At 40.2% G+C, this 12,774-nt stretch overlaps 1 protein-coding gene across 1 annotated transcript in view; it reads right to left on the bottom strand.

Moving 5' to 3' along the window:
- Nucleotides 1–12,774, bottom strand: part of PATJ (PATJ crumbs cell polarity complex component) — a 416,491-nt gene that overhangs the window by 268,122 nt on the left and 135,595 nt on the right. Inside the window, exons 21-22 of the mRNA XM_030812925.1 lie at nt 11,641–11,764; nt 2,256–2,427 (exon numbers count right to left, since the gene is read on the bottom strand). Coding sequence (XP_030668785.1) covers nt 2,256–2,427; nt 11,641–11,764 — 296 coding nt within the window. The remainder of the gene's footprint in view (nt 1–2,255; nt 2,428–11,640; nt 11,765–12,774) is intronic.

The raw sequence follows: 12,774 nt of genomic DNA, 5'->3' as shown, positions 1-12,774 counted from the left end.
TGCTTCCTTTGTCACGCTGCACCCCAAGACCTGCCATGCACATCATCCATCATGCTGCATGGAATCTGCTAGAATTATAAACAAACCATCCACACCCTGACCTCTTCACTGAACGTTCTCTGAACTCTTCAACAGCTCTGGTTCTCTGCCAAGTATACCACACTCAAGTGGGTGAAGCTCATTCTCTCACTCCCTGGGGCATTGGAAAAAGACGGTAAATATTTTTCAAAACTCCCTACCATAGGTGGTTACTCTCCTACCACTCTTTCAAAAGCTAATCTCTGCTCCGACACCGCTCCTTTTAATGCCCACTTTATTAGCACTTCATCACTCTTAGTAGTAAATAATCTTCTCCCTAAGTGACAGAAACAAACAAACATCATCATTGGACAAGAATCTCTTTGGATTCCTGCTCTCAAGCTATAAAAAGTACCTACATCCAGACCTTCCTTTCCTTCCTGGCACCTGGCACCTATCTCAGTGGAGGAGGTGAGCTTCCTCCTATCAAACTATCCAAGGTGATTCCAAGTGTGCAATGTCCTCTTCTGTCTCCACCATCTCCACAGACTATATGTAATCACCCCCTTTATGGCATCTGCATATTCCACAAGCAAAGAAAATTCTCTTCAGTTAGATATACATGTGACTGTAGTAATATATAATATAAATGTTGTATGTCTTATGTACATTTTATATATATATATATATATATATATGTTTCCCATTGCCTTGATACATTAACACCATCTAGTTATCTAAGTAACATGTATTCTTTTTTTTTTTTTTTTTGAGACAGGGTCTCGCTACGTCACCCAGGCTGGAGTGCAGTGGCACAATTATAGCTCACTGCCGCATCAACCTTCCAGCCTTAAACGGTCCTCCTACCTCAGCCTCCCTAGTAGTGGGGACTACAGGTGCATGCTATCACAACAAGCTAATTTTTTTTTGAGATGGGGTCTTGCTGTGTTGCCCAGGCTGGAGTGCAGTGGCACGATCTCAGCTCACTGCAACCTCTACCTCCCAGGTTCAAGTGATTCTCCTGCCTCAGCCACCAGAGTAGCTGGGGTTATAGGTGCACACCACCATGCCTGGCTAATTTTTGTATTTTTAGTAGAGAGAAGGTTTCACAATGTTGACCAGGCTAGTCTCGAACTCCTGACCTCAAGTGATCCACTCGCCTTGGCCTCCCAAAGTGCTGGGATTACAGGCATGAGCCACCAGGCCTAGCCCATAACCAGGATTTTCAAAACACTAGTCAGCTCTTTCTGTGTCCAATTTTTAACCTTGTATTCAATTCTCAATACACTACTCTCTGAATTCTACTCTACTAACAATGCTCAATGCTTACCAAGGGCATCCATGCGGCCAAACCCCGGGAAAACTTCTCTGTCTACACTGACCTTACTAGCATGTGAACATAGTCTGTGAGGACCCTTTTGTTAAAATGTTCTCTTCCTTTGATTTCTAAGCCAACGTCTAGTTCCCTAATTTTCTCCTACCTTTTGTTCATTCCAGCTCACCCCTTTCTTCCTCTGTTCATGCCTTAAGTATTGCTCTTTTCCAGGACTCCAATCTTGACCCTATGCTTGCCTTATTGTTTAAGCTTCGTGTTGATGACCATTCAAATCCAAGAGTTTCACCTACGCTTAATCTTGCTCCCAATTACCCATGTCCAGACAGACCTCAACATTAATTCCCAGACCCACATATCTAATTGGTTCCATTTAACTTTGTTGTTCTATGGCTACTTTAACCCTCAACATGTTCCAAACTGAACTCATCATTTTCCCTTCCAACCCATTCATGCTCCTATATTATATTGAAGCACTAATTTCTCATATCCATCTAGTTTTCTATTCCAAAAACACAAGTCATCCTCAACTACCTCCTTTTACACTCAACATGTAATGAGTCAAGGGATTCCTGTAGATTTCCTCACTCTTAAATTGGTCTTCTTTTAATTTGTCCTCAAGTGCATTTGCTTGAGTTGTTAAAATAAACTCTGAATTAACCTCCCATTCTCTAAGCAAATACTCTATGTAATCCATTTTGTGCACAACTGCAAGATACAAAATTGTACATATGGCAAAATTTTAAGTATATGAAATTCTCATAGTAATTGTCAAATATAGTGGATTTTATTCACAATATTTTTCTGTATTTTCCAAACGTTCTACCAAAATCATGCATTTTTTAAGCAAAAAAAACAACAACACTATTTTATAATGTGAAAACAAAGAGAAATGATATCATACCATGTATCAGTGGCATATCTAGAAGACAACATTCCTGTGTATGCTGAGGCCTTGGAAATAACTCGCGTCGCTTGGTGTTGATATAAAGGCAAGTCTTCTTGCTCCCTACTTTGAGCCACAGCAGGAGGGTCAATGAGCAAGCTAGGACCTTGGACATCATTTGGGATCACGCCTGAAGAGCAAATCCAGATGACAGTGAACACAAGAGGCACTCACTCTCCTTCAGTCATTCAACAACTAGGCATGGGCACCTACCATGGGAGGGGACTCTTCCAGGTAGGAGACTGAAAATATTAAAGTACATAAATAAAGGCTTTAAAATATCAGATGATGATAAGTACAATGGTGAAAAATAAAGAAGGAAGGAATATAGGAATTGTTCAACAGAAGTCAGTTACAATTTTCAGTGGCCTCACTGAAAAAAATGACATTTATGCAATATTAATATTACTAAAAAATCTAATCTTACTACACATTTTCTCTTATCAACGTAAGCTTTCCTAATAAGTACTCTGGCATTTCACTGATTAAAAAAAAAAAAACCTCCACAGAATAACAAATAAACCATATTAAATCACTTCTATTTTTAAAAGGGCTTTGTTTATAAATTTCAGAATTCTTTTACATTCTTTTTTTTTTTTTTTAAAGAGACGGAGTCTCTCTCTGTTGCCCAGGCTGGAGTGCAGTGGCGTGATCTTGGCTCACTGCAACCTCCACCTCCCGGATTCATGCAATTCTTCCTGCCCCAGCCTCCTGAGTAGCTGGGAGTACAGGTGTGGTGTTGCATGCAAAAATACAATAATTTTTGCATTTTTAGTAGAGACAGGGTTTCGTCATGTTGGCCAGGCTGGTCTCGAACTCCTGACCTCAGGTGATCCACCTGCCTCAGCCTCCCAAAGTGCTGAGATTACAGGCGTGAGCTGCCACACCTGGCCTATACTTGTTCATTTAATTCTCACATCAAACTATGAGTTAGAAAGAAAAGACACCATCAACCATATTTTACAGATAGGAAAACTGAGGTTAAGAAATTTTGCCAAATTTTACCAGCAGGTAAAGGGTACAGATTGCCATAATTTATTTAAATATTTACAACAAACTTCCTAACAATTAATTTTGATTTCTACTTAGAAAGGTTCACATAATAAGCTTGAGAAGTATGGTGGGGACAACATTTTTCGACTTTACTTCTTATATTCTTCCCTAGTTGTCGGTAGCATATTATACAATTATCATGTTAAGAAATTAAAAGCTAGTATTTTCTCCTTGTATTTGCCCAAAAAAACTAAAGAAAGCTCCTTTAGTCTCACCCACCACAATAGATCATATGTTGATACATGTATATATAGTAAGCACAGTATAACTGTCATATATAGACATGTGTGTGGGTATGTCCACATATATTGTCTATACACATCCTCACACACACACTATAAAAAGATAATGCATAAGGTATAATATATAGGATTCAACACCATGGTTATCTATGGACAGGAAGCTAAGCTGTGTTATAATGGTTTATTGTTTAAAAACAGAATATTGGCCAGGTGCAGGTGCTCATGCCTGTAAACCCAGCACTCTGGGAGATTGAGGCAGATGGACTCCTTGAGCCCAGCAATTCAAGACCAGCTTGGGCAACATGGCGAAACTCCATTAGCCAGGCTTGTGGGAGCATGCCTGTAATCTCAGCTACTCGGGAGGCTGAAGCAGGAGGATCACTAGAGTCCAAGAGGATGATCATAGTGAGGAGTGATGTTGCCACTGTACTCTAGCCTGGGCAACAGAGTGAGACCTTGTATCAAAAACAGAAACAAAAGGAAAAAGAAACCCAGAAGATTTGGGGTTGAGGGAGAAAGCTGAGATGACCCAGTTATGAGGGTAGACAAGTAGCGTTTCATACAAACTGGAAAAATTTGGAAGACTATAAACCAAATCGCGATTACCTCTGCAGACAATTTTTTATTTCTACTTTTTGTTTATCTTATTTATCCTCCAGGAACACACTTAATTGTTTTTTGTCACCAAGCAAATAACCTCCTTAAGAACTTTGCACATCTTGTTCTCTGAGCCATATCCCAAATGTTTTCACACAGGGCTGGCTTACTTTACTCACGTGTCAGTCAAATGTTACCTTACTAAAACAGTCAGCCGGACCACTCCATATAAAATAGGCCTCCTCCTCAAACATTCTCTATTTCTTTTTACTGCTTTATTTTCCCTCATGAACCCTATCATATTATACATTAATTTGTTATTGTCTGCCCCTACCAGAACGTGGGCCGACTTTATTTTGTTCACTGTTCCATTCTCATGACCCCCAGAGCAGCGCTCTTATACAGAAAGCACCTAGCAAATATTTCTGAACAAGTAAATACGGTACTTGCTTAATACACCAACCAACAATGAGTTTTTAAGTTTAAAAAATAATGAGTATACTGTTTTCTGAAGTAGAAAAACAAAGAAATCTACAGCTAATGTTATGATTAGAATGGAAGTCGCATCTATTGTGCATCCCACGGTCCATTCTATACATAACAAGTGTATCTTTGATAATCTCGTAAAGGAGCTTTGAGACTTCTGATTAAACACCTTCAGTGACTTGGGAATGCCATTTATTCAAATGATATAAATGGGGAGCCTAAAATAATTGTGCTTAATCAAACAAGGTAAATGGAGAGCCTAAAGAGTGGGCTGGGTGCGGTAGCTCACATCTGTAATCCCAGCACTTTGGAAGGCCGAGGCAGGTGGATCACCTGAGGTCAAGAGTTTGAGACCAGCCTAGACAACATGGCGAAACCCCGTCTCTACTAAAAATACAAAAATTAGCCAGGCGTGGTGGCACACACCTGTAATCCCAGCTACTCAGGAGACTGAGGCAGGAGAATCATTTGAACCTGGGAGGTGGAAGTTGCAGTGAGCCAAGATTGTGCCACTGCACTCCAGCCTGGGTGACCAAGCGAGACCTTGTTTGAGCTTTAAGTCATATTTTAATCACATAATGTGTGATATTTTAAAATGTTTTTCCTTCCAAGAACACAGTGTTCAAAGAAATACACTGCAGGAAAAACTGTTTTGGCCAGCACGGTGGCTTACGCCTGTAATCCCAACACTTCGGGAGGCCAAGGCAGGCGATCACTTGAGGTCAGGAGTTCAAGACCAGCCTGGCCAACATGATGAAACCCTGTCTCTACTAAAAATATAAAAATCAGCTGTATGTGGTGGCACACACCTGTAATCTCAGCTACTCAGGTGGCTGAGGCACGAGAATCTCTTGAACCTGGGAGGCGGAGGTTGCATTGAGCCGAGATCACACCACTGCACTTCCAGGCTGAGAGACAGAGCAAGACTCTGTCTCAAAAAAAAAAAAAAAAAACTGTTTTAACTGTGGTTCATGGATCCTGTGAAGCTGCCCCCATAGGCCCCAGGATAAGGCTTCTGAGCAGACAGGTCAAATTCAGGGTCCTCCCCAGCACACAAGGTCCCCACAGCTGGGCTCTCCTGAATGTCTCCGCTACCTGCCTTATGTATTCTTCACTCTGCACTGAGCTGTTTTGCTAAACTCTTCCAAACATGATGCTTTTCTCTGTCTGTAATTCTAGAAAATAGAGAACAACAAATAGTGCCTTAGGTTTCCCAATGCATTGCACAGTACCTTGTAGATAGATTTTATTTTATTTTTGAGACAAGGTCTCGCTTGGTCACCCAGGCTGGAGTGCAGTGGTGCAATCTCGGCTCACTGCAACCTCTGCCTCCCAGGTTCAAGTGATTCTCCTGCCTCAGGCACCTGAGTAGCTGAGATTACAGGTGTGTGCCACCATGCCCGGCTAATTTTTGTATTTTTAGTAGAGACAGGGTTTCGTCATGTTGGCCAGGCTGGTCTTGAATTCCTGACCTCAAGTGATCTGCCCGCCTTGGCCTCCCAAAGTGTTGGGATTACAAGCATGAGCCACCGTGCTGGCCAAAACAGTTTTTCCTGCAATGTATTTCTTTGAACACTGTGTTCTCGGAAGAAAAAATATTTAAAATATCACACATTATGTGATTAAAGTATGACTGAAAGCTCAAACATGTGTAAGATGATAAAATACTATTGTACTGGGTTGAGTAATAATAACATAGCTTTTATCCAAATGATAAGAAATCAAGTATATGCTCTTATCAAGATTGTGGACATCTATTGTTTGGTTTGCATACCTTCTATGGATTTAAAAAATATCTGGTGGAGCTTAACCTAGAAAATGTAACAAAGAAAAAAAGTTCTAATGCACCTTCCATATTTTGTTTTGTTTCCCATCAAATAAATGTGAGAAGACACAAAACCTTAAGTATTTTACTTCTTTGACTAATGGGGGAAGAAGCTGAAGCTACAAAAATACCTTTAAGTGTATCCAACATTCTGTGGCTGTTCTTCATTCACGCATTCACAAATTCACTTAACAAATGTTTATAGAGCACCCACTACTTGCCAGGAACTATTCTAGGCATTAGAGATAGCTAAGTGTATAAAACTGACAAAGTTCCTATTCTTGGGAGCTAGCATTCTAGTGGAGAGAGATACAGAATGAACACAGCATGATTTCAGGACATGGTAAGTTCTAAGAAGGAAAATAAGGCAACAGGTAGGAACAGAAAGAAACAGGTGAGTAGCTGGTCGGGTGTGGTGGCTCACGCCTGCAATCCCAGTATTTTGGGAGGCTGAGGCGGGTGGATCACTTGAGACCAGCCTGGCCAGCATGATGAAACCCCATCTCTACTAAAAATACAAAATTAGCCAGGTGTGGTGGCGTGTGCCTGTAATCCCAGCTACTCGGGAGGCTGAGGCAGGAGAATAGCTTGAACTCGGGAGGAGGAGGTTGCAGTGTGCCAAGATCACACCACTGCACTCCAGCCTGGGTGACAGAGTGAGACTCTGCCTAAAAAGAAAAAGAAAAAAAAAATAGATGGAGTAGTCAAAAACCTGGATGGTGATAGGGAATCAGTCCCATAAAAATCTACAATACCATTCTAGGTAGGAGGAACAGCATAAGGAGGAGGCTTGATGAAAAAGATGGAATTTTACCAATATTTTGATTTGCCACTACAAAAAGCACTGTTGCTTAGCAATATACCAAGCAAAAGAATGGGACCCAGAAGTAGTTGGGCTCCAAAAAAAAAAAAAAAGAAAGGAAAATTTTAAAACCCTAAGTCCTGTGAGCCTTATTTGTTCTTCTCACCATACTGGAGAACTCTGCAATGATAGGAAAACCAAATTACAAACAACGTCTCTCCCATCTTAGAAGTGGGCAGTTAGGTTTTGGGTCCAAACAGCACGGCTTCAAACTTTTCTTCTTTTTAAATATTTTATCTTATTTGATGGAAGCCTTCATTCTAGATCGTCAGGGTCACTTTGGATCTTAGCTCTGTCATCCAACATACTGACAATCCTTCCCAATTTCCTGGAATGTGTGAATTTATCCAACATGCCATCTGTGCCATTACCCCATTTCCCGAGAAAAAGAATAACCAAGGCAACTTGTGCATAGAGTCCTATGGCCTATGTTAGAGACCTGTACCTATGCAGGCATAAACCCATTAATCACTCATAGGATATACCCCAGTAATTCATTATAAATTATCAGCAAATTGTTTTTATCATGTTTATAAGAATATGATGAATTGTGCATCAAATGTCTTCCTTAAGTCCATAAATTTGGCCAGGCGCGGTGGCTCACGCCTGTAATCCCAACACTTTGGTGGGCGGATCACGAGGTCAGGAGTTCAAGACCAGCCTGGCCAACATGGTGAAACCCCGTCTCTACTAAAAACACAAAAAAATTAGCCAGGCGTGGTGGCACATGCCTGTAATCCCAGCTACTCAGGAGGCTGAGGCAGGAGAATCACTTGAACCTGGGAGGAGGAGGTTGCAGTGAGCCGATATTGTGCCACTGCACTCCAGCATGGGTGACAGAATGAGACTCTGTCTCAAAAAAAAAAAAAAATCCATAAGTTCATAGTATATTTGGGGTACTTGCCTTAGTAGAAAATCATAAATGACCTCTGACTAAGCAACGTAGATACTCTTTTAAAACTTTTTTTTAAATAGAGATGGGGTCTTCCTATGTTGCCCAGGCTGGTCTCGAACTTCTGGACTCAGGTGATCCTCCTGCCTTGGCCTCCCAAAGTGCTAGAATTGCAGGTATGAGCCACCACACCCAGCCTAAAACTTTTCCTATAATCATCACCGAAACTCTTTCCATGCATTCATCTTGAACAAATTTTCTGGTAAACTCACTACCACTTCTGCTTTTTATTTCATCTAGAAACTTTGGAATCAGGGTCCAATCAGTTGGCAATGTTGCAGATATAGGGTGAAAATACTGTCATGCTCAGGTGGGATTAACGGAAGTCTCAGTTACCTTTCCCCCATCCCCATACTCCCCTTTGCACCCATCCATGAGGGCCTCCATTCCCACATGACAATCAAAGCACTGTCCCACTGTTCCAGCTTTGCTGATGTCTGCCTCCCCCGCACTGAGGAGGAAAGACCAGGGCGGGACTGGTGCTCAGGCAGGAATGGCCTAAAACCAGAGTTTTCGGAACAGGAAACTGGTTCTATTTACAGAGCTATGTCCCATCCAGCTACACTGGAAAAAACAGTCTGTTAAACTACACCACTAAGTTGCATAGGTTGGTGCAATTTAAAACTTCATGAATTGCTCCACACAAAGGCTACCTGTGCCCTCTGCCCCACTGCCTCCTCCATGGACCCTGCCAGTGCACAGGCACACATTTCTCCCCTGTCACAGCACTTCACACAGTTACACTTTACAGAACTGTCCACCAAGTGCACAGAGAAACCCAGGAGCCCATGAAAAAGACTGAGTCCTGTAGGGCCTCTGTAGTCAGGTAATGGTCATAACAGGGGTACAGAGGTTAGAAAAACAGGGAGATTTTAAAAAAATAAATGCTCTAGGATTTAAGTTGTATCCATTCTCACACTGCCATAAAGAACTACCGGAGACTGGGTAATTTATAAAGAAAACATGTTTAATTGACTCACAGTTCCACAGGCTGTACAAGAGTCATGGCTAGGAAGGCCTCAGGAAACTTACAATCATGGCAGAAGGGTGAAGGGGAAGCATGCATGTCTTCACATGGCAGTAGGAGAGAGAGCATGCACAAAGGGGGAAGCGCCACACACTTTTAAACCATCAGATCTCTTGAAAATTCACTCACTATCATGAGAACAGATGGGGGAAATCTGCTCTCATGATACAATCACCTCCTACCAAGTCCCTTCCCCAATACTGGGAATTATGATTCAACATGAGATTTGAGTGGGGACACAGAGCCAAACCATATCAGAAGTTAATGCTTATAGGAGAGGAATAGGGGAAATTTTCTAAAGGTCCACATTTGGTGAGATGCAAGAATGGAATAACAAAATAAAGGCACGGAGAATCCAAAGTAGAGAAGAGATCGGGTTACTATACAACTTAGCAACCGAAAAAAAAAAAGTAATGAACTCATATGCTGTTGAATAACCACGTGAGCAGTACATCATTTCCTCATTCAATAAATATTTCTTGAGCACCTACTATGCGAATATAATCAGACACAGTCCTCACCCTCCTGAAGCTTAGTGTGTAGTAAGAGACAGGCCTGCAAGTAAGCATATGCACTGAGTCTTGACAATAACACAAAATCATCTTGGATTTGCAAATGGCACAACCCAGTCTTCGAGCAAAGACTGGGAAACAGAACTACCTTCTGTCTGAAATCTTCCAAAATCTTGTAACACTTAGTATATTACTCAATGCAATAATGTCAATAATTACATTATTAATTATGCAAATTTAAATGTTTAGTTTTATAACCCATGAAGAGTATATGCTTTTTGAAGATACATAATTTTGGATTAACCAAAAGGTCAAGAATATCCCTTTACACCAGAGCTCTCAACAATGACTTCTAAATTCATTGTTCTGTAGATACATCTAAGATTGCCTCTTATTCCACTGCTCCTCCACCCAAACCCAGCCCATATAGCTAGTCTATTTCTTTTGATCTTGACAGTATAAACCAGTGGTTTATACGGCATACATGTGGCAACATCTGGAGACATTTTGATTTTCATCATGACTGGGAGACGGTGTGCCACTGGCATCTGGGTTAGAAGACAGGGACGCTGCTAAGCATCCTACAATGCACAGGGTACCGCACCCCCACCAAAAGACTCATCTGGTCCAAAATGGTGCTAAGTTTGCTATAGTATTAATAGTAATGAAACAGATATGGTCTATTTATTCATTTACTCAAACATTTGTGCTACAAATCTACTCCAACTATTTAATAGAGAACTATAAGAAATGTGGTGAATTTTAGAAAGCAATATACCTGGAGAGTTTTATTTTGGGAAGTCCCATTTTTCTCCTAGTCATGATCTAGAAAACTTGGGTAGATTCATCTAATCTTAGATATTTAAAACTAAGTATTCATACTCTGTCTTTTTTTTTCCATGCTCTGTTTTGACCCACAGGAAACTGTATGTTATCATCTCAGAGATGCCTTCAATTTTTACCCTTAAGTATTCCATTTTTTAGAATTTACTTAATAGAATCCTAATCTCATATAAAACTGTTACATCACTTTCTACAGCCCTCTCTCCCCTTACAACATATTACTATACAACACAGAGAAAGACTTACAAGTAGTCATAACAAGTGAAGGACAGCATAAATCCTCAACAATGGCTCTATAAATCCCAGTGCTATGAAAGCATTTAACAATCTCCCTAGGGATGTCAATTTTATAATGACATTCAATACTTTAGTGTTAGATGAAGAAAAATTCTTTTTTAAAGTCAACTTTTCAAACATATCTAAGAATCGGTACTGAGGGGCAGCAGGGAGAGACACTATACTTTTAGAATTCTTTAATGGAAACTAAGTTATTAATGTACTAAAATTGACTGTAATATATGGCTATAAAAATGTTTCATAAATGTTTAAAATATGCCTCTCTTTATTAATATTTAACAGTCCCATTAAATGAGCTAGCAATATTACTTAAGAGCATCAGAGATTTTAATATATATTAGTAGAGACTTATTTCAGATTTGGCATAAGGTTCTAGTCTGAGTTGCAATCCATACTACTAATAAAATACAACATGAGGCAGAGAAAATGTAGCCGTCTCAAAAAACAGAATCTGAAAACTCTAAGTTGAAATCTGAGGCATGTTTATTCTTTCAGGTAATTCTAAAGCAGAGTAATTATTAAGCAGATGTAAATTCAAAACATCATAATGAATAAAAATATGACGGTGAAATTCACGTATACAAACGTAAAACTGAAAGCTTGCAAAATAATGTAATTTGTGTTTATGAGAAACAAAAGTCACAAACCTAAATCCAGACTAGTTTTTGCTAATGAATTAAGATTTTCCAGGTCGTCAAATCTGCCTTGTTGACTGTTTCCTTCAGTTGATGGTACAGATGGTAGGGACTCCATGACAAAATTTTCTTTCATCTTGAGAGGAAGAAAAATAGAAATGCATTAGTACTTTAAGAAAAAAAATGTATTACTGTACAGTTGATCAAGCCAAATAATAATGATAGTGGAAAATTGGCCTTGCAAACAGGCCTTCTCAAGTAATGGTTTATACTGTGGTAAGCAGTAACAAATGCTGGTAACAATATCTGCAAGAGTATAGGCTAGTAAAATCTGTTTATTCCAAAACTTAGATTTTTAACCAAAAAAACTGTTTTACAAGCATTAATAAGTGGATTTAAATAAACATTTACCAAAGTAGAGGTATAAAAGATCTATCAAGTCAAGCACGGTCAATTGCTGATACACACAGCCTCCTGGATTGTGTTGCTCTGATATCTACAAATAAATAGCTTCCTTGCTGACTCCGAAATATGTGATAAATTTTCATATCTATAAGCATTTGTTAGCACTCTTATCTGCCTGGTGAATACCTAGTTACCCAAACCTAAAACCTAAAACCTACAGGTGCTGTCGGTAGCTTAACTGCATTTTCCTCCCATCTTGCTTTTATATACATGTTTTTTATGGCTTTCCAAAGTCACAATCTTCCAGAATGCTAAAATATTTATGTTCCCCCTGACCCTGCAAATTCATATGTTAAAATCCTAACCCTCAAGGTGAAGATATTTAGAAGTGGGGACTTTTGTGGGGTGATAGAGTTATGAGGGCAGAGCCCTGGTGAATGGGATTAGTAGTGCCTTTATAAAATAGGCTCAAGGGGCCGGGTGCAGTGGCTCACACCTGTAATCCCAACACTTTGGGAGGCCGAGGCAGGTGGATCACTTGAACCAGGCATTTGAGACCAGCCCAGCCAACATGGGGAAACCCTGTCTCTACTAAAAATACAAAAATTAGCCAGGCATGGTGGTGCATGGCTGTAATCCCAGCTACTTGGGAGGCTGAGGAGAATCGCTTGAATCTGGGAGGCAGAAGTTGCAGTGAGCTGAGAACAGGCCATTGCACTCCAGCCTGAGTGACAGAGAGAG

Source organism: Nomascus leucogenys, chromosome 5 (genome assembly GCF_006542625.1).
Source record: "Nomascus leucogenys isolate Asia chromosome 5, Asia_NLE_v1, whole genome shotgun sequence".
In the NCBI taxonomy this organism is placed as follows: domain Eukaryota; kingdom Metazoa; phylum Chordata; class Mammalia; order Primates; family Hylobatidae; genus Nomascus; species Nomascus leucogenys.
The sequence above is the reverse complement of the archived record's forward strand: the minus strand, read 5'-3'. Positions and strand labels throughout refer to the sequence as shown.